Raw genomic sequence first — 26252 nt, forward strand, 5'->3', positions numbered from 1 at the left:
TTAGCAAAGTTTACCATCAGGCTGATGAACTTTGAAAGACTTAAGTATTTTAAGAATGGAAATTTACGTCTAGGTGAGCTGCTAAATGCCACTGTTAAATATAGACTGCTCAGGTGTTCCTGAAAATGTCACAGGTGGAAAATAAGAAAAGGTGAAAAAGATGGGAATGAGACGGAGAAAAGAGCACTATTCAATGTAGCACACATTTAGGATTTTAAACTATGGCAATTTCCAGATAAGATCTGCAGTTCCCAGCAAATATAAATATAGGAAAGACCATATTTAAAGCAAAATTTCAAGAGCCAATGATTTAAAATATTCATTTCTCTGTAGTTGCAGAACACCAATTGAGCTAAAATCTGCCAGAAACCAAAATTTGTGCTGGACAACGAAGACTAAGTTTCCATCTCTCGCCAACCCACAACAAAACATTCTTATGTTGCTGTATGTTGAGGTCACAGACAGAGCTCGCATTGCAAGGTTACTGCCAATCAAGCACTGAGGGAGGGGTTTACACACACTATCCCACTTGCCTCACAAGACACAGAGTGACCAGCTTACAAACCTGTGGACAGAAACCAGGGGTCGAAACCTTTTGTACACACTTAGCAACCAGAGACTCCTGCAGACCCAGATGCAGTAACATGCTTCAAATAAAGCAGACACTGTTCCTTTAACTCAATCCCACACAAAGCAAGACATTAACATATATAAACAACATGACATTCCCTCTTCCCAGGAAAGGGGGAGGAAGAATGGCAACAAGGGCAAACAACTGACACCAAGGATTAAAACTTTTCATGTTATTCTGAAATATATCATGACTGAAATATGACAACTGAAAATGTAAACTATCTTACAATTAAAGCAAAGTAAATGCTTCTGATTTGATTCCTTAACACTAAGGGATAAATCTTCCCAATCAAGGCTGACTCTCATAATAGTGTAATAGTTACTGACAGACAGAATTAAATCATGTATATTAAAATAGACTGCTAAAAACAGAACTATTTATAAGCTACCTTTTAAGAAAACAAAGGGTTCTGCTGTGATCCCTCAGTTCCTTATAAGGTGTATCTGTCTTTCTTAGCCATTAAGTTATTCTCCTGACCAAAACCTCTTAATTTTTTATTACTGGGCCATTTTCCAACATATTTTTAAAGCCGAAGATTATTTCTTGAAGGGACACAATTAGGAGCAAAAATATAGTTGGTGCATTTTAATCAAACAAGTAAAAGATATACAAAGCTCATCCCCACAGACACAGACATTACAAAAACCACATCTCCTTCTGAAAACACTATGGGAACTTTCGGGCAGAGGGGCTCTCTGGCAGGGACTCCCAACAGACAAAACCAAGTGTTGTTCATGATAGCTTACCCTTTTCTCTGACACCCCATCCTGGCCTGTAGCCTCGTTCTCATCCTGTGTCTCCTTCAGGACTGCCATATGCTGTTTGTATGCTGGCTCTCTGTTTAAGGTTGTGTAGCCTATGTGCTCATAAATTGGGTTTATCGTCATCTTGGCAATGTATTCTGCTGCCTTGGTTTCAATATAGAGAGTAATCAAGCCATCAGTCACCAGATCGTGGATGGACTCAAAGCGTTTCTCCCCAACAAAGTGCTTTCCATCGTAGTACAGCCTGAAGTTTCTGGTCTGACTTCCAAATCTGCCTCAATGAAATGGGAAAGATGCTTTTAAGAAAAGTGAACAAGTGAATTCTTTCTGAAGAAGAAACACACACACACCAACACCCCAAAACTGAAATCTATTGATTTTGCTTATAAATGACTCTGTTTAGATTAGCTGTGTCTAATCCCAATTAGTCACCTGTAATACATAAAATTCAAAAAACACAAGTAATGAACGTGAAATAACCAGAGATACTAGCACAGTGATCCTAGAAAGATCATTTTTACTTAGGTATCTTTTAAAACCATTTCATTACACTTGTAATAAAGTAGGGAAAACAAATCTTATAACCTAAGAGGGCACATTCAATATGCAATTGGTCAACTATAATACATAAAATTTCTTCAAGTTGAATAGTAAAACTATTCAATGTCCTTAAAGGCCAGCACTCTTGTCTTTCAACAGGGAAGTCTCATTTACCACTCACTCAAGTGGGAAGCCAGCGATCATTTACACTTGTGCAGTCTCCAGAACTGGGCCAGGCAGCAGACAGCACAGAAACACACTGGGCCATTTCTGGCCAGAGGTCTTGATCTTTACTTTAAACTTGTTCTGTGTCTGCTGTCTTGGTATGGACCAGAAATGCTTGCAATATACAGAGCATGTAAGTCACACGTCATCAGACCACAGAAATCTGTTGTCAGTTTTAATGATATGCTTTAATAACTGGAGAAGGATGGTTTATTCTCAGAGTAATTTCAGTATTTTGCTTCCTGAAGGGAAACCTCAGAATTGGATCCAAGTTGGCATGGCTGACACCAGTGTCCTTGCCAGGAGAAACAGGCAACTTAATAGAGGCTGACGCCAAAGTAGGCAGAGCTGCCAGCTTCGGAGTGAGCACCATAAAAACCAAGCAAATCAGAAAGGATCTACTTCATTCAGTTGTTAAAATAACAACAACAAAAAAAACCACACACAGTACAGAAATTATTTTTAATATCAAAGTAATTTTCACTTTGAAAAGATACCACATGAAGCTGCAAACTCAGTATTCACATGGTTCTGGCACAAACTGTTTCCAAATGGGTAAGAACTAGGCATACTAGGCATTCTATTCTATTCTATTCTATTCTATTCTATTCTATTCTATTCTATTCTATTCTATTCTTCCTATTCTATTCTATCTACAGCAGGGTCTCACTGTGTAATTCTGGCTGGCCTGGATCACTCTGTAGACTAGATTGGCCTTGAACTCAAGAGATCTACTTGCCTCTGTTTCCTAAATACTGGAACTAAAGGCATGTGTCAGCACATGCTGCTAGGAATTAGATACTTTTAAATAATGGATCCTGAGTAGTCTGTTTGTTTTTTGTAATTTAGACTTTAATAATACTTAACCCAGAATTCAACATAAAATCAATGTTGATCTTTTAACATATAATTTCCACCTTTTGTTCCTTCTAAAGCAATCAAGTTTTTACTTATACTCAAGTAAATGAGCCATATAATTAAACTTCTCTATTTCCTCTATACTTAAACATTTCTCCCAAGCAAATTTTCAATACTGTAAGTCTCAGAGGCTAGAGAGATAAAACATCAATGCCAAAATTAATTAAAATTTTCAGTTGACTTCTCTAATTTCCTTTTTTCTAATACGTGCCATTATGTGCTACCTAAAAAGAACAAAAGCACTGAAAGACAGTTTGACATTTGCTCACTCCTTTCCATGTGGACAGTAGTGTCAGGCGCCATGGTCACAGCACTGTCTTCTAAAGTGTGAGCAGTGCGGGAGGCAAGGACCAGGGAAGAAGGCAGTGCAACAGGTCCCAAAGGGTTAGGCTCAGTGAAGCTGGAAGACAGAAGCCTAACTTTGGACTTGTGCTTTACTTTTAGCGTCAAGAGGCCCTCTCCATGATGTCCAGCTACTTGTGAGCCTGTGAGCTTTGAGGCAGCCATGAGGTCACTGAAGGAATGCATAATCATAAGGTATTGATGAGACTTAGCCTCAAGGTACATGGAAACAAATGTACAAGCTGGATTGTTGATTTTTTTTCTTTTTTTTTTTTTTACTTAAGGGAACTGCATGCTTTCCTTACTGGCCAAAACCTACTCTGTTACTTAGGAAGCCACTTAAGGAACAACCTAATAGTACAGCCTATCAGACACTGCTCTCTTTTTTTAATCTATTTTGTACTTTATTGTGTCTGTGGGATCAGAAGTAGAGTTCAAGCAAAATATCCTTGAGAATGGATGAGAATGGGTGGGCTTATTATATGTAAGAAAAATAAAAGAAGATACCAGATCTGAGGACGAGGGGTAACCTTCCTTTTAACAGTGTTCTGCTGGTAGAATGTCATTTATTCAACAAACACTGAAGAAAATACTCAAGACACTAAGTTCATGATATTCTGTTCATATAGCAACCACAATGGGAAAGGTAATCATAAAAACATTATCAAATAAAGATATGAAATGCTCAATTTCAAAAGCCTCACATTAAGACTGCTTAAAGCATCTTTTTAAATATCTTTTGTGTGTGTGATTGCATACACCAGCATGACCAAGCACACAGAGGTCAAAGAACAATTTCTCTCTCGGTTCTCTCTACCATTTCAGCTAGGAACTCAGAACATCAGGTTTGGTGACAAGCACCTTTATCAGCTGAATCATTTTGTGGTCTGCTATCCCTCTATTTCTTTAGGACAACTTCCTTTTCCTGGTTCCTGAAATGAACACATGCCTCTGCCCAGCTTCACATCTGCTTAGTGTACAAGCCTGGAATGGCAGTCCTAGCTCTACACAAACAGAGCTGAACAGGATGAAAATTCACATTCTCCAAAAGTGGTACTGAAGTTAACAAGCAGGAAAGAATAAGGGGCAATCTGTTTTGCACTGGGATTGCTGTACAGAACTACCACTTCCTACAAAGACTATCCTTACAGCTTTGGAGCTGTTTTAAAGGCTGTATAATACTGTGCCCAGTTGAATTCAGATCCATTTCAAAATATGTAATTCTAACATTTAGCTTAAAAAAAATGAATATAACATTCATTTCCAGCTTTCTTCCCCTGTGAATCATATTCCTAAAAAATTCAGTCTAGATACATAAAATGAGGAAAATATGTGTAAAAAGTTATTTTCTGTAAAACCAAAAATTAATTTTGATTTGAGGCCAAAGCTATTTCGAAGTGTCTCTTCAAAGGACTAGAAGGTAAGAGATGTTGCCTATTCACAACAGAAAATAAAATATACGTAAGATTCTGTCTATACTAATACTGAGACATCGGAGGAGATTCTAGAAGCACACAGAAGCGATTTCATCATAAACATAATCTATTCTTTACCCGAGCCAAAGCACCCAAGCCGTGGGGAAAGACACAGAGTCACACACGGGTGTCAACAAGCCTTCAGGAGAGAGGTGGGGACAGAGATACATGACAGTCTATGGTCTAAGGAACACAAAGGAAGTTTAAACTAAGCCCCCTTTAAAACATTAGACTATGATTTTGCCTACCTTGCCATGTAATTTTTATGATAAAATGGGGAAAATTGCAAAAGTGTTTACTTATGATTACAATATTCTCCACCCATCTGCCTGATTAAGTTTCCAACAGTGGCACCAGACAGCTCTGGAAGGTGGATTAGGCAAAAACCTACACAAGCCACAGTCAAGCATGCACTTCACTCCTCACCCTGCCCCGGGAAAACTGTGTTTCTCAAACACAGGCACTGCTGAAGGTAAAGGTGGCATCCTTGAAACAAGGAGCCCGAGATCCACACCAGCTTTCCTGACAGGAGCCAGAAGACTTCTCTGGGGAAGCCCCACTAACTCTCCAATAAGAAGCACTGTCCTGTAACTGCCAGGCTCCCTGAGCTCTGAGCAATACAGCTGAGCCCAAGTGCCAGATACACTTCAATACAGTAACCATCCAGGAACCGCACAGTGTCTGAGAAAAACTCATGGAAAACAAAGACTATGATAAACAGACAGAGTCAAGTCAAATTGGGGGAAAGAAATCATCCACAGGGACAAAAATATCTACTTTAAAAGCATTAACCTGCTAAACTCTAGGCTATCCCTTATTTCTATCCTTCAATAGAAGTTAGCCAAGTATATGTATGTCATGCTACCCAGAAAACACAACAGTCATGGTAGAAATCAAAGAGAAAGATCTAAGAAAATCACAAAGGAAGGACAGAAATTTACACACTTTGTAAAAATAGGCTCATATTATGTCAGTAAATGTAACACGGTACTTAAAAATAAAGCAATAACTATAAGTAAAAACCTCAGATTGGCAAAGTTTAATAAGTCTGACATTACTGAACACCAGCAAGTATATAGAATCGCTACAGAGTCCATGGCTGCAACACTGTTTAGCAGAGAGATTTATTATATCATATAGTCATGTTGAACACAGGCACACATATATACCCTATGACACTGTAAGCCCAGTTCTAGGAGCTGGGTATATGTTTATATACCCATCCTAAAGGAATATAATACCTAGAAATATTATATCATATTTCACATATAACCCAGGATATTTTATGAATAAGCATAGTTTTTTATTTTACAAGTAAACATATAAATAAAAATATAACATACATATGGCTACTGTTGCCATAGGCTAATATATCTTTATCTATAGGTAGGTATAGATACAGATATAGGTTTTTGAGATGGGGTCTTTCTACTATATAACTACATGTTACATTTGAGATTTGCTATGTAGAATAGACTGGCCTTGAACTCACAGAGATCCACCTGTCTCTGTCTCTTTGCTGGGATTAAAGGTGTGGGCCACCATATATATAGCTACCATAAGCTCTTTTTATATTTAAGTACTTCAGCTAACTGGGACACAAATACATATATCAACAATCTTCAAAAAGTGAAACCACATAAATTCCCAGTAAAACAGAAAATCAAATGCTGTGATGGTAAATCCCATGGGTTTGTAAAGCCCTCCCATAACCAATTTTCCCTTCCTGAGAGTTAATGGCGCACTACTGCTTCTAAGGAAAAATGTAAACACTTAAAAAGGCTGCCAGATAGAGTACTGGCTGTTGGTTTTGCTTACTTTAAAGCACTAGAGGCTAGCATAATACCTGGCACTTATGATATCCTAGCAAACGACCTCTAAGCAAGTTAACTAAATGGACCTAGGAGGGTGGCAAATGGCTCTAATCACAGCACTCAGGAGGCTGAGGCAAGAGAGTTGCTGTAAGTTCAAAGGCAGCCTGAGTTATAGAGTGAGAGACTGTCTAAGAACAGAGTGAATGGGGGAGAAGGGGACTCTGTTGGAAGAGGGTTTCAGTGTAAGACACAGTGGGAGAGAGTGCAATGGGGGATGAACAATGACCAAACTTAAGGACATGCATGGATGAGCAGTTCATAGTGAGATCTACTATTGGGAATGAGTAATATATGCTATTAAAAATTATTTCTAATGGTTCCACTAATGCTTTCTCCTGAGTAGGATGGCAACATATAACAACATTTATTTCAAAAAGTTCACTGGCATTATACAGTACTGTCAAAACACAGATTTCTACAGGCTTATTAGGGCAATGCAACACTGTCATTACAGATCGCTAAAGCTCTCAGTGTTATGAGGTGTGTAATATGAAGGTACTTTCCACATCAACAAATGAAGTACAAGATGCTTTCTACTCTAGTAAGTCACGAGTATCTTGATACCATTTTTACCTTATCACGTATACAGAAAACCATTCCTAAATACTCTGAATATATATATATATATTTAGAAAAGTATTATATAGAAATATATAGAAAAGTATTATCCACACATCTACATCTTTTAAAAACCACAATGTATCCAGAAATGTTCAATGTCTTTGTAGAATTAACAATAGACTTCATTTATTTAAGAATGATTCTGGGGAGGTGAGGAGGATACAACATCTGCCCCAACACTGGAAGTAACTGGGACCAGTGCTAGCTGGACACCCAGGAACTCCAACCAACCAGTGGCATGGGTTCCTTTCTATCTGAGCCTGTGCCCTGAGCAGACCTTGGGCTCAAACTCTGCAGCTAGTCCCACAACACCCAGAGGAAGGTCTACTCCCAGGTACTCTAACATGCCTAGGATCATAGGATTAGAAAAAATAACAGGAAGCAATAATCACTATTCCTTACTATCTCTTAACATCAATGGACTCAATACCCCAATAAAAACACACAGACTAACAGACTGGATACATAAACAGGACCCAGCATTTTGCTGCATACAGGAAACACACCTCAGTGATGATGAAGGCAGACACTACCTCAGAGTAAAGGGCTGGAAAACAATTTTCCAAGCAAATGGTCCCAAGAAACAAGCTGGAATAGTCATTCTAACATTGAATAAATCCACTTTCAACCAAAAGTTATCAAAAGAGATAATGAAGGACACTTCATACTGGTCAAAGGAAAAAACCTATCAAGAAGAATTCTCAATTCTGAACTTCTGTGCTCCAAATACAAGGGCACCCACATTCATAAAAGAAACTTTACTAAAGCTCAAAGTACACATCACACTGCACAAATAATAGTGGGAGACTTCAGCACCCCACTCTCATCAATAGACAGATCATGGAAACAGAAACTAAACAGAGACAAATTGAAACTAATAGAAGTTATCAACCAAATGGATCTAACAGATGTATATTGAACATTTCATTCTAAAACAAAAGAATATACCTTCTTCTGAGGAACTCATGGTACCTTCTCCAAAACTGACCATTTGGTCACAAAACAGGTCTCAACAAGGTTGAAATAATCCCATGTATCCTCTCAGATCACCACAGACTAAGGCTGGTCTTCAACACCAACAAAAACAAGGGAAAGCACATATACATATGGAAACTGAACAATGCTCTACTCAATGATAATTTGGTCAAGGAAGAAATAAAGAAAGAAATTAAAGGCTTTTGAGAATTTAATGAAAATGAAGACACATCAAACCAAAACTTATGGAACACAATGAGAGCAATCGCAAGAGGAAAACTCATAGCTCTAAGTGTCTCCAAAAAGAAACTGAAGAGAGCTTACAGTAGCAGCTTGACAGCACACCTGAAAGCTCTAGAACAAAAAGAAACAAATACACCCAAGAGTAATAGACTGCAGGAAATAATCAATCTCATGGCTGAAATTAACCAAGCAGAAACAAAAAGAACTATACAAAGAATCAACCAAACTAGGAGCTGGTTCTTTTGAGAAAATCAACAAGATAGATAAAAACCCTTAGCCAGACTAACCAGAGGACAGAGAGATAGTATCGAAATTAATAAAATCAGAAATGAAAAGGGAGACATAACAATGAACTATATCTTAAAATAATTATTCAGTTTGTTGAATATTAACAGTTGAAAATATTAAAATCATGTTCTACAAACAAACCAAACAAACAAACAAACAAACAAATGATGCTGGGTGGTGGTGGTATACACCTTTGATCCTAGCACTCAGAAGTCAGAGGGAGGATATCTCTCTGAGTTCTAGGATAGGGTAGACTACAAATTGAGTTCTTGGACGGGCAGGGCTGTTATACAGAGAAACTCTATCTTGAAAAACATAACAAAACAAAACAAACAAAATAGTCAAAGAGAGAATTGATGATCAGTTCCACTAGAGAGTTATTGATACCTTGTTTAAAATCAATCTGCTATTTCAGAATAAAAATTCACTCTGCAACAGGTCTAAGAAAACAGAGTTCTATACTTATATGTAAGTGTGTACGTACAAACATAAGAATATACATTTATAGTTTCTCAGATTCTTAAACCCTTTATACAGTGTAGTGCTACTTTTAATAATCCTGGTATAAAATATATACCCTAACTATTACATACAGACTACAATTTAGTTATTTTTCTTGATAATCCAGGTTCATCACTGTATTATTTTAATGGGTAAATAGAGAAACCTCCTAGAGCCTATTGTAAGGCATTCAGTTGCTCTGATGGTGAGTGTTGTCAACTTGACAGAACCTAGAAATCACCTAAGAGATGGACCTGCGAGCATGCCTGTGGGGGATTATCTTGATTGTGTTCAGTGAGGTGGGAAGAGCCATCCACTGTGGGTGCTGCCATTCCGTGTCTAGGGCGCCAGCCTGTGTGAGTAGAGGGGGTGTTGAGCAGCAGAGAGTGTTCATCTCCCTCCTGCTATGCTACATGGATACTGTTTCTCTGAGCTCCTGCTGCCTCTACTTCCCTCTCATGAACCACCCACCCTTGCTTGCACCAGGCCCTAAAGCCCTTTCTCCCTCAGTTGCTTTTGTTGGGTATGTTTTTTTTTTTTTTTTTTTCAAAACCAAGACAATTAACGAAAAGAGCTGCCCTTCTTCATCGTATCTTTATCCCTGATCTCCCCCAGCTATTGAATACTTAGTTCTTGGATCTAGTTTTATATTTCTAAAATGATCTTTGTAGTTATCAATTATATTCATTTCACTCATAACCTGCTATTTTTAAACACACTATAATGTAGAAAGAAACATTTTAAAAAATGTTTTAAGATTCTAGAAGGCAGACTGTACTGAGGCTTACAAAGTGCTCCTTTGCAACAGTCACATGTATTCTTGGTTTTATTAGCCAACTGCAGCCAGCCTCATTTACTTCTGCCTTTCAGGCCATGCTCTGGAGGCTTAATTTGGACTGTTACATACTTTTAAGTTTAGTATGAGCTATTTACAAATGGTCAGCAGATTATTACATTTTCCTCATTAAGTGCCTATTAATAATGTATTACTTACAGATAGCATCCCAAATTTATTGCTAGGGTACAATTCAGTAAAGTTTTAATCATGGATAAGATTGCAAAAACATTCCAAACAGCTCCCAAAGTTTCCCTATGCTTTTCCACAGCCTGTCTGACTGTTCTCCATTGCACTGAGCCACTTCTGTTTGCTGCCATCACACATTTCTATTTTATAAAAATAGAATCATGTCCAGCAAGATGGCTCACAAGGTAAAAGTGCTGGTCACAAAAGCCTGGTGACCTGAGTTAAATCCCAGAGCCCACATAAAAGCCAGGCATGGTGGTTCTTATCTGTTACCTCAGTACCCCTACAGTGAGGTTAGGCGGCAGGCCAGCTACCTTAGAGTACAATGGCAGAAGCAATAGCACAGCCCCTACTTCGGCAAGGCAGAAAGAGACCCCGCTATGAAAGATGTCTTCTGACTTCCAATGCACACACACACTCAGGCTCACGTGTGTGCACACACATGTATTATTAAAAGTAAAGTAAAAACAATAATAAATGAATGAATAAATATATATTCACTTGCTCTTGTATGCCCACGTTTTGAACATAAAGGTTTCCTTTAAACTGATGAATATTATGCGCATCTGATTTCAAGTGATCAGACAGGGATTTCCAGGTGTGGTGGCAGCAAACTGTATTTGCTTATGCAATTCTGCTTCTGTGTTTCTAGTGGAGACTCACATTCAGCATCTCTAATCTGATATCAGTAAGCTGAACCAAGCTAAAAATTAGGCTAAAACCCTAATTTCTGAGCACTAGCATGATGTTATAGTGGAAAATCCTACATGTGACCTCACAAGACACAAAGAGAAAGAGCACTAAGAATGCTGTATAGCATTATCCTCAGTCTATGTGTTCAGTGTATGTGAAAAAATTTTGTGCTTAGAATTGGGGCATCCTTAAGATTTCAGACTGCCAGAGCCATAGGCAGCACTTTAGTCAGGAGATAGCAGGAGAGACTCAACAGGCTGCTGTTCTATTTAAGTTCAAGGAGTATAGGATTCGTGGAAGGGCAGTTAAGTCAAAGGAAATGGCACATTTAATAAGATAAGGGTACTGTATCAATTACAGATCAAATACCTATCTGAGATCTTCAGAAAGCCATGTAAAGGCTTTAGTACTGCAAGCAAAGCTCAGATGAGCTGCACTGGAAGGGTAAAGAAAGCCTTTCAATTCATCTGCAGTAAGCACTGCTCCAAGTTGGCACAGCTCAACAGTGCCTGTAGCTTCTGGGTGGGTGGGAGGAGGAGGAGAATGAAACATGCATTCATTTGGCCTTTCCAGAGCTTCCTGAGAGCTTAGTTTTCCTCTTTCCTGACACAGAATGCTAATGGAATCAGCATTGTTTGGATGGGGGCAGCAGTGAAGCCAAAGAGAGCAAGGACAAGCTTGATGAGGCAAAAGAGGGCCTGGGGTGCCACCCACAGAGTCCAGTGTAGCTCAGTGTGAGTGGGTAAGGCTGCTCAAATCATGGCTTCTCCCTTAGCAAGTGGAGAAGGGCAGAGTATATAGAGAGCACTCTGGCTACTCAGAGACTTACAAGGGACTTGTGTCTGCTTCATTTTGAGATCTGGCATACAGCTGTACAATATCCACAGGAGACTAGTTCTAGGACCCCCATGGAGAGCAAATGCTGCAGAAACTTAGGTCCCTTCAATAAAACGGCACAGCAGACACATAAAACATAAAACATAGTGTTCCATATGCTTTAAATACCTCCAGCTACTGAAATATCTAATACAATGTAAGCTTTGTAAACATCATACACTATACTCTTCTGGGAATAATGATAAGAAAAACATCTTTATGTGTGCACTATCAATGAAATATTAAGGGAAGGATACTTTCATGCCAGAACCCATGGCTATACTGGGTCAGCTGTTTTAGATGACTGAAAGCTGCTGAGAAGGAAGTATGGGGTGGGGCATCTGGCTGCTTTATACCTCACAGCCTGATACTACACATGTAAAACACCAAAAAAAAACGAGAAAGGGAGTAACAGCTCCTTTGGTAGAAACTGGCAAAGTTGCCAATTGAAAGATTATATATATATATATATATCTCCAGATAAAAGAGTCAGTCCAACCCCCAAACTTCCAGAGTCTCTCCAAATGACTGGAAAAGCTGATGGGTAAAGAGATTTCTTGTATGCAACCAGCATATAGAGAATAAGATAAACGGCTGGTTCTGAAAAGGCATACAAGTCGGGGCAGGACAATGGACCTGCCCCAAACAAACAGAAGACAGCAAAAGCCAGAAAGTGAAACACAAAGATCCAAGTATGAAGCACAGCCCAATCACTGAAAAAACCTCCTGGGTCTCAGCCCAAAGAAATAGATACCCATGAATCACCTGATGCAGAATTCCAACAAGTGCTGGGAGCAATGGAAGGAAAGAAAAGGTGGTGGGTGACAGGAGCTAGGAGAGAGGGGAAAACATGGGTACACAGTTCCAGCTGCACAGATAAAAAGTTCCAGAGCTCTGTATGCAGCAATGAGCATTTTTAACAATCATAATTATACTCCAATTATTAAGAGATTTAAAAATAGGTAGTATAAGAGTAGTTCAGAAAACCTAGGTACAGATGGAGAAAAATCAAAGACAATCAATCATTAAGAAAAATTTAAAACCTTTCTTTCCTTATTATATGTAGCCACATCTCTTGATGTATGACAAGAGAAGATTTTATTTTTAACCCACACACTAAGCATGTGGCTACTGGGAAAATTCTTCCTCTCTACAGAAAACTTCAGGTTTGTGAAATCTGAGCAACTCCATTTTAATTTTGTATATGCACACATACACACACACATCATTGATGCTGAGTTCTAAAACACATTTGCCACAAGCACTTTGGGTATGGGATATTTAATCTGTACAAATATTTTCAAAGCTATGACACCACTAACATAGATACACTTTAAAGTTAATCATGCTAGCTTTTTTTTAATTTGATATTTTCCTTATTTATATTTCAAAAGCTATCCCGAAAGTTCCCCATACCCTCCCCCCGCCCCTGCTCCCCTACCCACCCACTCCCACTTCTTGGCCCAGCCCTTCCCCTGTGCTGGGTAATATAAAGTTTGCAAGACCAAGGGGCCTTTCTTCCCAATGATGGCCAATTAGGCCATCTTCTGCTACATATGCAGCTAGAGACACAAGCTCTGGGGTACTGGTTAGTTCATATTGTTGTTCCACCTACAGGGTTGCATCCCCTTCAGCTCCTTGGGTGCTTTCTCTAGCTCCTCCATTGGGGGCCCTGTGCTCCATCCAATAGCTGACTGTGAGCATCCACTTCTGTGTTTGCCAGGCACTGGCATAGCCTCACAAGAGGCCGCTATATCAGGGTCCCTTCAGCAGAATCTTGCTGGCATGTGCATTAGTATCTGGGTTTGGTGGCTGATGATGGGATGGATCCCCGGATGGGGTAGTCTCTGGATAGTCCAGCCTTTCATCTTAGCCCTAAATTTTGTCTCTGTACTTATATCCTTTCGTAGGTATTTTGTTCCTTATTCTAAGGAGGAATGAAGTATCCAAACAATGGTCTTCCTTCTTGGTTTTCTTGTGTTTTGCAAAATGTATCTTGGGTATTCTAAGTTTCTGGGCTAATATCCGCTTATCAGTGAGTGCATATCTAGTGACTTCTTTTGTGATTGGGTTATCTCACTAAGGATGATATCCTCCAGATACATTCATTTGCCCAAGAATTTCATAAATTCATTGTTTTTAATAGCTGAGTAGTACTCCACTGTGTAAATGTACCACATTTTTTGTATCCATTCCTCTGTTGAGGGACATCTGGGTTCTTTCCAGCTTCTGGCTATTATAAATAAGGCTGCTATGAACATAGTGGAGCATGTGTCCTTATTACCAGTTGGAAGATCTTCTGGGTATATGCTCAGAAGAGGTATTGCTGGATCCTCCGGTAGTACTATGTCCAATTTTCTGAGGAACCGCCAGACTGATTTCCAGAGTGGTTGTACAAGCTTGCAATCCCACCATCAATGGAGGAGTGTTCCTCTTTCTCCACATCCTCGCCAGCATCTGCTGTCACCTGAATTTTTAATCTTATCATGCTAGCTTTTAATCACTACCAACTGTAACATGCAAGACTACTAAATTTTGTTGTCATGTGAGCCATGCCTACTCTAATATCCAGAAAACTTCCCATAAAGCAATTTGTAATCTTAAATAAAGGAAGCTGAAAATATTCTTGAGAAATAATTCTGCAAAGCATTATTTTCCACTTATTACAAATAGCACAGGAAGCTTCGCAGGAACTCAAATGAAACCATAGCAACCAACTGAACCTATCATGAGCGATCAGATCAAAAGAACACATAGTACACAACATGTCAACGCCTACTAGCAGCATAATCTTTCACCAGTTCCTTTGGATCCTTTTTCAGACATGAAAAAAAAAGCCTTCAACCAGTGCTCAGTTCTGGTAAATCGTAAAATCCCCTTTTGCCAACAGCTACTGTGATTCTCTGGGAATTCTGACTTACCCACTTAATGTTAAAATTCAAATTAATATCTCTAAATTCAATTATTTTATTTTAGGCTATTTTATTATTTCCTAACACAATAAGAATGGATTCCTCCCATTAAATCTTCAGAAATATAAAGATGAATTAACATCATAGGAATTCCTTGTTTAATAATATTTATCAGCATTTAAGCCCAAAGCCATAATAAATTACATCTTACTGTTTAGTTTCTCATCAGTGATGAGCCAGCTCACCAAAACCTCTACAGAACTAGGGTGAACATGTCTGTAAACTACCAGCATCTGCTAAGATGAGATTAAAAAGGTAATGGTGACCTTAGTCTGGCATAAGTTGTTTGTTATGTAACTACATAGCCAGGCAGGTAATAGTGCAAACTGATTCAAAGACTAAAAATTCACAACAAGAATACAGTTTATATATGTGACATAAAGTAGATGTGGATTTTAGGCATGAGCAGGTTCTGGGAGACCAGGTATAAACAACACTGTCTCCACAGGGTGAACTAGGAATACCATGAAAGTACCTAATTTATCATAAATGCTTATCTCTTGGTTGAAAATATTTGCCATATCTATCTGCTACTTTCAACAGCATAAAAACATAATAGATGACATGGAAACAAACATACTATTGATTTAATAGAGAATTATCCATTGTTTTGCTTTGATTAGTTAAATTTACTATGCTTTTTAAAATGACAATTATTAAACCCTTGGTCATGTTAAGCCAAGCTGTACCACCAACTTACATAAACCCTAGCCGAAATTATTACTGAACAAATGATTACAAAGTGATCTTACACTGGAAATTTAGTTTAAATCATTAAGTTTTGAACATATTTAAATTGGCTTTTCTCTTTTGGGAGAAGTGAAAATTTAGCTCTTGAGATTTAGTCAGAATAATTATTATCTTTAAAAGCATTAAACAACAGTTTCTTTGCTTTATAGAAATGATGTGTCACTAATTTTAAATATTAATCTTTTAAAAGTCCTGATAAAAAAACTGAGTTTACTCATGCACCACGCCCCATTGCACACATAGATTATGTGTTTCATTATTAGTCAAGCTGCTGCTTTAAAAAGATATATTTCTGATTCTTAGTGTTTTGTTCTACAACAATTAAACCTTAATTTTTTCATCTATTAAATGCAAAATAAAAAATGAAAAACCAAACCAAACTACTTGCATGTACTATATGGGCTTATTTTATGGATAAAACTGAATTTTCTGATTGTCATAAATATAGGTGACAAGTTAACAGATATTAAACCCATGCAGTTTTCAAGGAGGCCAAGATGGACCTGTTGGGGTCCTTGGACCAGGCACATATGGCCATGCCTGCCTTGTGCACTCATCTCCAAGGTGCCCCATCAACACTCTTTCTATGGCTGCTACAGTACAAATGGATTGGGAAACACCACAAGCTCCATCACATCACAGTCACTACAATGCCTGCAACAATATCTGAAGAATAGTTACATTTATAAAATGATTAAGTCTGCTAATAAAATGTCGGTTTTGTCAAGTCTGTATGTGTTTTGTCTTGTGTGTTTTTAAAGAAAAGGGGTCATGTTATCAACATATTCTGGAACTGCATCTGGTGGTCGAGGAACAGGTCTTAGAGAGAATTGAAATACTACTACTTTACTTCCAAGCAGAAACACATGGCAGATTGCTAAGAAGGTAACAGCTCAGAGAATCATAGCTGAACCAAATTTCTGTCCGTTTTGAAATGTACCTGGAGGCTGGCAGAGAAGGCTCAGCAGATCAGAGCACACTGTGCTCTTGGAGAACCAGAGCTCTGCTCTCAGCAGCCATGGCAGACGGCTCACAACTGCCTCTCATTTCAGTGTGGAGGGATCTGGTGCTCTCTATGGACTCGACTGAGACCTGAGCTCACAAAGTCTTTTTAAAATGTACTTGATACTGATTTCCATCTTTGATGTTCAATGAAATATGCCTTTAAATAAATGTCTTAAAATAAGATAGCAAAAATATCTTGCAATCAGCTTTAAAAACAAAACAACCCCCTCTACCTTCCATCTAATTCTATTTCTTTATAGATGTTTAAGTGAAGTGAAGGTTGAAGCCATAGACTATCTGCAAATAAAAATCATGACAATGATAAAAAACTTGAAAAATGAAGTACCATTTCACAACAAAATACAAACCAAAACTACAATGAGCTACTACTCCACATAAGTATATCTACATTTAATGACGTAAGGATGTTGACAAGGAAAAACTGGAACCTTCATTCTTTGCTGTAGAGCTGCAACAGCATAATCACCCTGGAAAATTGTTTGGCAGGCCCTCAAAACTTTTTTTCCTGCTAGGGAATGACCTAGAGTCTCCTGTCTGCTGAGCACACATGTTATCAGTGAAGCATATACCCAAGACTCCCAAATTGTAAGAACATATCCAATACAAAATCAGATTTCTTCATAAAAATTGTACATACACATTATTCATAATTGTTGTATTTATAGCAACATTAATCACAGAGGCCAAAAAAAGTGGGAACAACATAAATGTCTTTTACCTAGTAAATGAATAAACAAAACCAAGTTTTCTCATATACTGGAATATTTTCTCTGATATTATACATTAATAAAAAGAAATAAAATCTGTGATATATTATATGACACAGATAAACACTGAAAACATCTTGCTATGGGAAAGAAATCAGTTATAAGATGTCACATATTATTTGATTTCATGCATATGAAATGCTAGGGATGTATAAATCTACAGAGACAAAAGTAGATTAGTGGTTGCCTAGGGCTGAGAAAGCTAGGAAGGCATGAAAAGTTAAAATGCTCTAAATTAGGCAGCACAGCTTTGTGAGTCTAAATGTCTCCACTGTACACTGAATGGGCAGATGCCCCTGGACATACATCTGCCCGCCGAGTTAGAAAGCTCTTCCAACTGTTAATACACGGAGTAGTGCCTGACTGTCAAGGGGGGATGCTTCAGAACCCTCGGGATGAGTCAAGGCCTTCTGAGTTGGTTAGGGAGGTTGAATGAGAGAGCAAGAAAAGCTACCAGCTCAATTATTGTCCTCTAACTGGAAACTTCAGCAAGTCATCTTTTATGTTCGTTGATGAAAAGAGGATCTATAAGAAGTAAAATGGGGCAGGAGTGGCGAAGCATTTCTCTGATCTTAGTAAATAGGAGAACCCAGGCCTGGTGTTCTCCTCCTCTGTTCTCTCCCGCTACTCTACACACTTAATACTAATTTGCTACCTGAAAATGATAATAAATGCAAAGGATCTAACGGCCATCCTGTCTAGGAGTTTCTCTCCTGTGGACCAAGGGCATGGGAAGCAATCAGCCAAGGATTGCTTGGCAGCATGGAGTCAAGACAGCTGAATCAAATGTTAAGTGTTGAATTTAGTTTCTCAGAGTACTCCACTAAAACCTAATGACAGAGTCCCATCCACATGCACAGGCTCTGAGGAGAGCTGCAGGGAAGGGGTCCAACTGAAGAAGGCTAACAGCAGGAAGGCTACATGGCGTCTCCCACTACCTCCATGTCACAGGCACGGCTGCAAGCACCGAACAAGGCTACTCAAAGACCATGCAGATTCTCAAATACTGCCTGTCCCCCATCTCTCTGCTGCCCCACGGCTACCACCAAAGCTCCTTCTGACTAAGCATCCCAGTAACTTGTTAAGTTCCAATCCTCACAACCCTCATATATTTGGGACACACTGATTTTTAGTTTTTGCCTAAGATTATAATTGTCTTCTTTTTCCTGAATATAAAATGACACACATGTAGTTTGTAAAAACAAAATCAATAAATTTAAAAGGTACAAAAGAAAAAAACCATCTCTAAGTTCAATCCTCAGATAAGCCCTGAACATTTTAGTGATCATTCTTTCAGACAACTCTCTACTTACATATGCACCACAGATACATAATTTTACATAAGTAGTATGGTGCCATACATACTGTTCTGTATAATTTTATTCTTCAGATTAACATAGGCTATATATATGCTTCAGAATTTATCAAATAAGAAGTGTAATGCTTTTTTGGTTTTAACATTCTTGTTTGTTTTCTATTATTTAAAAATTCCCCCAATAATTGTTATCTTGGCACATGAAGCAGATGAAGAAGTAACAAGTCCTGAGAGTTTAAGTGTCCCCTGGCACATGTCCAAATCTGTCCCAGGAATGTCTGAATCCAAATTTTAGGAGTTATCAAGACTCTTGCAAATATGACATCGTGTTCTTTTCCCAATTTAGAGAAACTAAAATGACTCAGATTAACAGAAATATTTCTGGAGTTACCAAATTTGGAGCTAACACATCTTCTCTAAGAAAATCTATAAGTTATTAAGAAACCCTTTTAAAAATCTCCATAGTCAAAGGAAAATTGCTTACTAAATTAATTTTTTAGACCCCAGCCTTCATTTCTAGCAAGGCAATCTCTCTCTCAATCAATCTCTCTCAATCTCTCTCTCAATCTCTCTATCTCTCTCTCTCTCTCTCTCTCTCTCTCTCTCTCTCTCTCCATCTCTCCCTCCCTCCCTCACACACACACACACACACACACATGAACACACGCACCTGGGCACGCATAGAATCCTGGGTTGCATGTGCAGTATTCCCCACTTCCCCACACCTACACTAACTCTGGTAAACTAGTTACTGCCACTGCCACCCACTCCACTCAAGGTTCTTATTGCTCTGATTTCACTTCAATTGTAAGGTTTCTATGAAAAACTTTCAGTGGCTTCCATTTCTTATAGGAAAATAAATTCTCATTGTGAGCTTCAAGGCATCCTGGTATACTTACTGTTAAGTTTCCTGCATCCCTAACCGCACATCAGCCTCCACATACCAAACATGCCATGCAGTTCTACATATTTATATTTTCCCACTTAATAAATTTCTAGTCCACTTTTAGAGTTTTAAGTGGCTTTTCTTTTTTAAAAAAATTATTTTTAATTATGCGTCGATTTCTGTGGGAGGTGGTGGGGGTGGTATGCACACATGTGCATGGAGGGCAGAGGCATGGGCTCTCCTCAGAGCTAGAGTCACAGGCCACTGTGAGCCACCTGAAACATCTTTCTTTGCTCATAGAATGGAGTTTGCCAGTTCAGCTATACTGAACTGCAAGTCAGTGCCAGGGTTACAGGTGTGTCTACTGTGCCCAGACTCTAACATGAGTTAAAATTCTTATAAGAGTTCAGGGGATCCAAACTCAGATCATTACACTTGTATAGCAAGCACTTTATAGACAGGGCCATCCCCCAGCTCTGAGGTATATAAGTTTTGAGAATTATACAATGGGTCAATCCTTAGTACCTAACAAGGAGACTTCCTTAATGGCTACAGCCTACCATGCTGTACCTAATGGAATCCATTTCTCCCACTTCCCACAACCCTACACACCTCTTGTCCTGTTTCAGACAATACATGAAAACAATACTTTATGTGCTCATTCAGCTCTCTACAACTGTCCTCTTTCAGACGAAGCAACTGCATTTCCCAGTACCAGGAACAGCTACTAGTTAGACAGCAGCCAGTATCTGCCTGTACTTCCCAGCAGATGCTCCAGGTTCAGGGCTCTGAAGGCCTGAGCTGAGCTCACTGCACTATCCTGAAGAGAAGCAAGCACACTGCATGATAAAACAAAGCCCCTTGATACATTCTCAATGGTGACAAAGTAGAAGCACATGACTCTGTTCCTCTGACCCCAAGTAAAGCTGACATTACACTGAAGCTGATTAACACTGAACAGAAACAGGATCACAAGTCCTTGGTCACATCACAGCATACTGAGCAGCTAAGCCATCATTACACATCTGTAACATCAATGATGTTTCCTTAACTAATCCCATGTTTAAGCCTGCAAAGTTTCCTGATTTTGAGAAATCTTAACTTATTAGTTCCTCTGGTCTTCCTTTTGTTTTCCGATCTATTCATTAAGGTTTAAGTGACTATTGTTTTAAATGATTCATTTGGCTTTATTCTCCAACTACTGTAAACATATACTTAAGATTTTTCTTCTAAGTAGCTCAAGCTACTGGAAAAAGAGGGGTTCATCAAGTCAAAAGGAACCCACATTGACAGAAGCCTAGCGATTACATAAGTCATGCATACCTTTAGTCCTATATCAGATTTAATATGTGACACTGCTATAGGTTTCTCTTTGGCAGGAAGATTTTTCAAGACAGGATTTCTCTGTAGTCTGTCCTGAAATTCACTCTGTAGACTAGATTGACCTCAAACTCACAGAAATCAGCCTGTCTCTGCCTCCTGAGTGGTGGGACTAAAGATGTGCAGTACCACCTCCCAGGGCTATATGTTTTGTTTATTTTACTATTTCCAAGAAAACTCTTAGAGTCCAGGCAAGTATACCCTGCATTAAATATTAGGCTGAAAAGAACAATAAGAATGCTCATCAGGAATCTCACCTGTTTGCATATTTTAGTTACTTGTTACTACAAGTAAGTAGTTCTTGTTATAAACACATCACATTTACCCAATTCGAATAAAAATGTAAACATAGACTTTTTCAGATAAAAACATTTTTTAAAGTTCTAAGTGGGTTTCTGTCAAAACATGGTCCCAGGATGGAAACATATGGGGAGAATTCTGAGTGCTGTGAGAAAACTCCAAGAAAACAAGTATCTTGTGACCTCAATTTCTTCAACAACTTGGAATTGTTCTTGAAATGTACTTTCCTGGCCCGACCAGGTGTAGCAGACAGAAATGAGTTTGCGTTAGGTTGTTCATTACAACTGGCTATTGTTATTTCTTTAGATGCCTCTAAGGAAAAAACATGTTTTTGCCACGTGGCAGCTTATCCTTGCAATTATACACTCAGGTGACCTCTCTTAACCTTCAGGGTATAAATTGTCTGATGCTCTGAATAAAGTTGGCTATTGCATGAGACTTAGTCAGCCTCAGGTTAGGCTCCATTCTCCCTGGTTCCACTGCCTCTAGAGTGATAAACAGGTTGCAACTGTATATATACCCATAAATTATTGAGATTTTACCAAGTACAGTGACAGCAAAGAGAAAACAGGTATTTTATATCTGAGATTTCCATATCTTTTTATTTCACTAGTCTCAAGATGTGATGAAAATTTCAGAACAAAATGATTAATGTATCTATAAATGTGTGTGTGTGTGTGTGTGTGTGTGTGTGTGTGTGTGTGTGTATCCTGAAATGACAAACTCAGTAGAAAAGGCTTTAGCAACAGCTCAGAAGTAGCAGAGAAGGGGTGGGGTGGGGAAAGGAATACAGACCCCTGGTTTGGTCCTCAAAACTGCTTACTTACAAAGCAGAGTGTAAGACTAGGGCACTGAGATAGGTCAACAGGAAATGTTCAGGCTGAATCTAAAAATGTTTAAGTTTATGCTGGATCTTCTGTGTGTTTGTGTGTGTCAAGGGACAACTATAAGTTGTTCCCGAGATGACACCAAGTCTCTTTGAAACAAGGTCTCTCCCTGACCTGGATCTCACCAAGCAGGACAGGCTGACTACCCAGGGAGCCACCGGGATCTACTGTAGCAACACTGGAATTACAAGAGTATTACCAAGCTGTTAAGCTGACAGTGTGTGCTCTCTCCAGTTCCTTTTTGAAGGCACTTAGAGCTAGAAGTTTTCCTCTTACCACTGCTTTCATTGTGTCCCATAAGTTTGGGTATGTTGTGCCTTCATTTCATTAAATTCTAAAAAGGCTTTAATTTCTTTCTTTATTCCTTCCTTGACCAAGTTATCTTTGAGTAGGGTTTCATGTGTATGTGAGCTTTCTGTTGTTTTTGTTGCTACTGAGGACCAGCCTTAGTCCGTGGTGATGATAGGATACATGATATTATTTCAATCTTTTTGGATCTATTGAGACCTGTTTTGTGACTGATTACATGGTCAATTTTGGAGAAGGTACCATGAGATGCTAAGAGGAAGGTGTATTCTTTTGCTCTAGGATGAAATGTTCTATAAATATCTGTTAAATCTACTTGGTCCATGACTTCTATTAGTTTTATTGTGTCTTTGTTTAGGTTGTGTTTCCATAATCTGTCCACTGATGAGAGTGGGGTGTTGAAGTTTCCCACTATTATTGTGTGGGGTGCAATGTGTGCTTTGAGCTTCAGTAAAGTTTCTTTTATGAATGTAGGTGTCCGTGCATTTGGAGCATAGATGTTCAGAATTGAGAGTACTTCTTAGTATATTTTTCCTTTGATGAGTATGAAGTGTCCTTCCTTATCTTTTTGATAACTTTTGGTTGAAAGTTTATTTCATTCGATATAAGAATGACTATTCCAGCTTGTTTCTTAGGAACATTTGCTTGGAAAATTGTTTTCTAGCCCTTTACTCTGAGGTAGTGTCTGCCTTCATCACTGAGGTGTGTTTCCTATATGCAGCAAAATGCTGGGTCCTGTTTGTGTATCCAATCTGTTAGTCCATGTATTTTTTGTTTTGGTTTGGTTTGGTTTTGGTTTTGGTTTTTTGGTTTTTCGAGACGGGGTTTCTCTGTATAGCCCTGGCTGTCCTGGAACTCACTTTGTAGACCAGGCTGACCTCGAACTCAGAAATCTGCCTGCCTCTGCCTCCCAAGTGCTGGGACTAAAGGCATGCCCCACTACACCTGGCAGTCTGTGTGTTTTTATTGGAGAATTGAGTCCATTGATGTTAAGAGATAGTAAGGAATAGTGATTACTGCTTCCTGTTATTTTTTTATGTTATTTCTATGTTTGTGTGGCTATCTTCTCTTACATTTGTTGAAAGAAAAATACTTTTGTGCTTTTTTTAGGGTGTAGTTTCCCTCCTTGTGTTGGTGTTTTACATCTATTATCCTTTGTAGGACTGGATTTATGGATTTTGTCATGGAGTATCTTGGTTTCTCCGTCTATGGCAATTGAGAGTTTTGCTAGGGATAGAAGCCTGGGCTGGCATTTGTGTTCTCTTAGGGTCTGTATAACATCTGCCCAGGATATTGTAGCTTTCATAGCTCTGGTGAGAAGTCTGGTGTAATTCTGATAGGACTGCCTTTAAATGTTACTTGACCTTTCTCCCTTACTGCTTGTAATATTCTTTCTTTGTTTAGTGAATTTGGTGTCTTGATTATTATGTGACGGGAGGAATTTTTTTTTCTGGCTGTAAGCTTCTTGTATGTTCCTAGGCATCTCTTTCTTTAGGTTAGGGAAATTTTCTTTTATAATTTTGTTGAAGGTATTTACTGGCCCTTTAAGATGTGAATCTTCTCTTTCTTTTATACCTATTATCCTTAGGTTTGGTCTTCTCATTGTGTCCTGAATTTCCTGGATGTTTTGGGTTAGGAGCTTTTTCTATTTTGCATTTTCTTTGACTGTTGTGTCAGTGTTTTCTATGGTATCTCCTGCTCCTGAGATTCTCTCTTCTATCTTTTGTATTCTGTTGGTGATGCTTGCATCTATGACTCCTGATCTTTTTCCTAGGTTTTCTAATTTCAGGGTTGTCTCTCTTTGTGATTTCTTTATTGTTTCTATTTCCATGTTTAGATCTTGGATAGTTTTGTTCATTTCCTTCTTCTGTTTGATTGTGTTTTCTTGTAATTCTTTAAGGGATTTTTGTATTTCCTCTAAGGGCTTCTAGCTGTTTTTCAGTGGTCTCCTTCTTTAAGGAAGTTATTTATGTGTTGCTGGATTTTCCCTGTCCAATTACATTAGAGCAGAGGGAGGCTTGTGATTGGACAGGAGAAGGGAGGTAGAGAGAGAAGTTGAGATGGAGAGAGAGTTCTGAGGAGGAGAGAAAGATTCAGAATGGAGGCCAATGTGGTGTTATCAAATGGTTAGAATAACTGCTAAAGCTTTATCATTGTCATTTGGCTCTGAAATTATTTAATTGGCATCTTGCAAATTGTGTTATTATTGATACATAAAACTGGCTAATTAAGCATTAAGAGTCTTGATTCTACCAGGTAATTAGGTGTTGACATGGCTAACCAGGGGTGTATGATGTTTGGTGAAAATGAGAGGAACTTGGGGGGGGGGCGTGGGGCATCTGAGAGATGGCCTGGTGGGAGCCATGTAGCCTAGCAGGGCTAGTGAGTTGGCGGGCCAAGAGATTGAGCAAGTGAGGTCACCTGGTGCAGGGGCTAGTCCTTCTTATAGTCTTCTGTCATCATCATGAGATGTGATTTTAAATCAGTGCCTTGCTCTTCTGGTGTGTTGGGGTCTCCAGGGCTCACTGTGGTGGGAGAACTGGGTTCTGATGATGCGAAGTAGCCTTGGATTCTGATGCTTATGTTCTAGCCCTTTCTTCTCTCCATCTGGTTATCGCCAGCTTGTCTTGCTATCTCTGACTGTGGCTTCTCTGACTGTACTCCTAAAAGTCCAGCTCTCTCCTGATGGTATTTGGGTATGGAGAGCTGTGGCACAGGGTCAGCTCACAGTACAGACAGTTGGTTGGCTGGTTTCTATTAGCAGAGATGTGGGATGCATCAGGTTTGGTTTCTAGGCTCCTGCTGGGTTCCTGTTTAATCCATACCTTCTTTCCTCTCTTGACATACTCTGGTTTTGATTTTCAAAGATAAGGTCTCAATATATAGTCCTGGCTAGCTTGGAAACCACCCTGGCCCAGGTAGGTTTTTCTTTTGTTTGTTTGTTTGTTCGTTTTTAACCAACTGAGGCATCTCCTCAGACCAATAAAGTATAATTTTAAAAAATTAGTTCCCGATCTAGTGGGGTATTTCAGTGGGTAGCATTAAGCCCTGAGTTTGATTACCAGCACAGAGAAAAGAATTACCTTTTAAAACTATGAAAACCATAAGAAAAAACATATTTTCAGTTGAACTCTTAAATTACATTAAATTCCTTCATGTCTTACATAGTATTTTCTTAAGCTGTAATTAACGCAAATGTTAAATCAATCCACAAGAAACCTCCCAATCATTATGAAACAGGAGATAGGTCACAAGTGCCTAGACAGTCTCCTTATCCGTACCCTCGGAACTAATACCCTGACACCTAGATCACATACAGAGGCTACTGCTGAAGGAAGAAATGCCCGTGAGAGGGAGCAGGGGCTTCTCAGTCCTATGTCTATTCATCTCCACAGTCTTAATAATCACTGCTTTTCTTTCTTTCCTTTCTTTAAAATTTTCTTTTCCCCGTTGAGACTGGGCCCTACTTTGTTGGCCAGACTGATCTTGAACTATTGGACTTGAATAATCCTTTTGTCTCAGTCTTCCCATGACAACTAAATGAGATTTCAGGATGATCATTTATAAATGATCAAAGCTGACCTCTAGGTGATCGTTACACATTTACCAAACCAGCCAGGTGTGGCGTTGCACGCCTTTAATCCCAGCACTCGGGAGGCAGAGGCAGAGG

At 38.9% G+C, this 26252-nt stretch overlaps 1 protein-coding gene across 1 annotated transcript in view; it reads right to left on the reverse strand.

The window, feature by feature from the left end:
- Window positions 1–26252, reverse strand: part of Chn1 (chimerin 1) — a 150584-nt gene that overhangs the window by 61143 nt on the left and 63189 nt on the right. Inside the window, exon 6 of the mRNA XM_021192913.1 lies at window positions 1381–1669. Coding sequence (XP_021048572.1) covers window positions 1381–1669 — 289 coding nt within the window. The remainder of the gene's footprint in view (window positions 1–1380; window positions 1670–26252) is intronic.

This window comes from Mus pahari, chromosome 3 (genome assembly GCF_900095145.1).
Source record: "Mus pahari chromosome 3, PAHARI_EIJ_v1.1, whole genome shotgun sequence".
Classification (NCBI taxonomy): domain Eukaryota; kingdom Metazoa; phylum Chordata; class Mammalia; order Rodentia; family Muridae; genus Mus; species Mus pahari.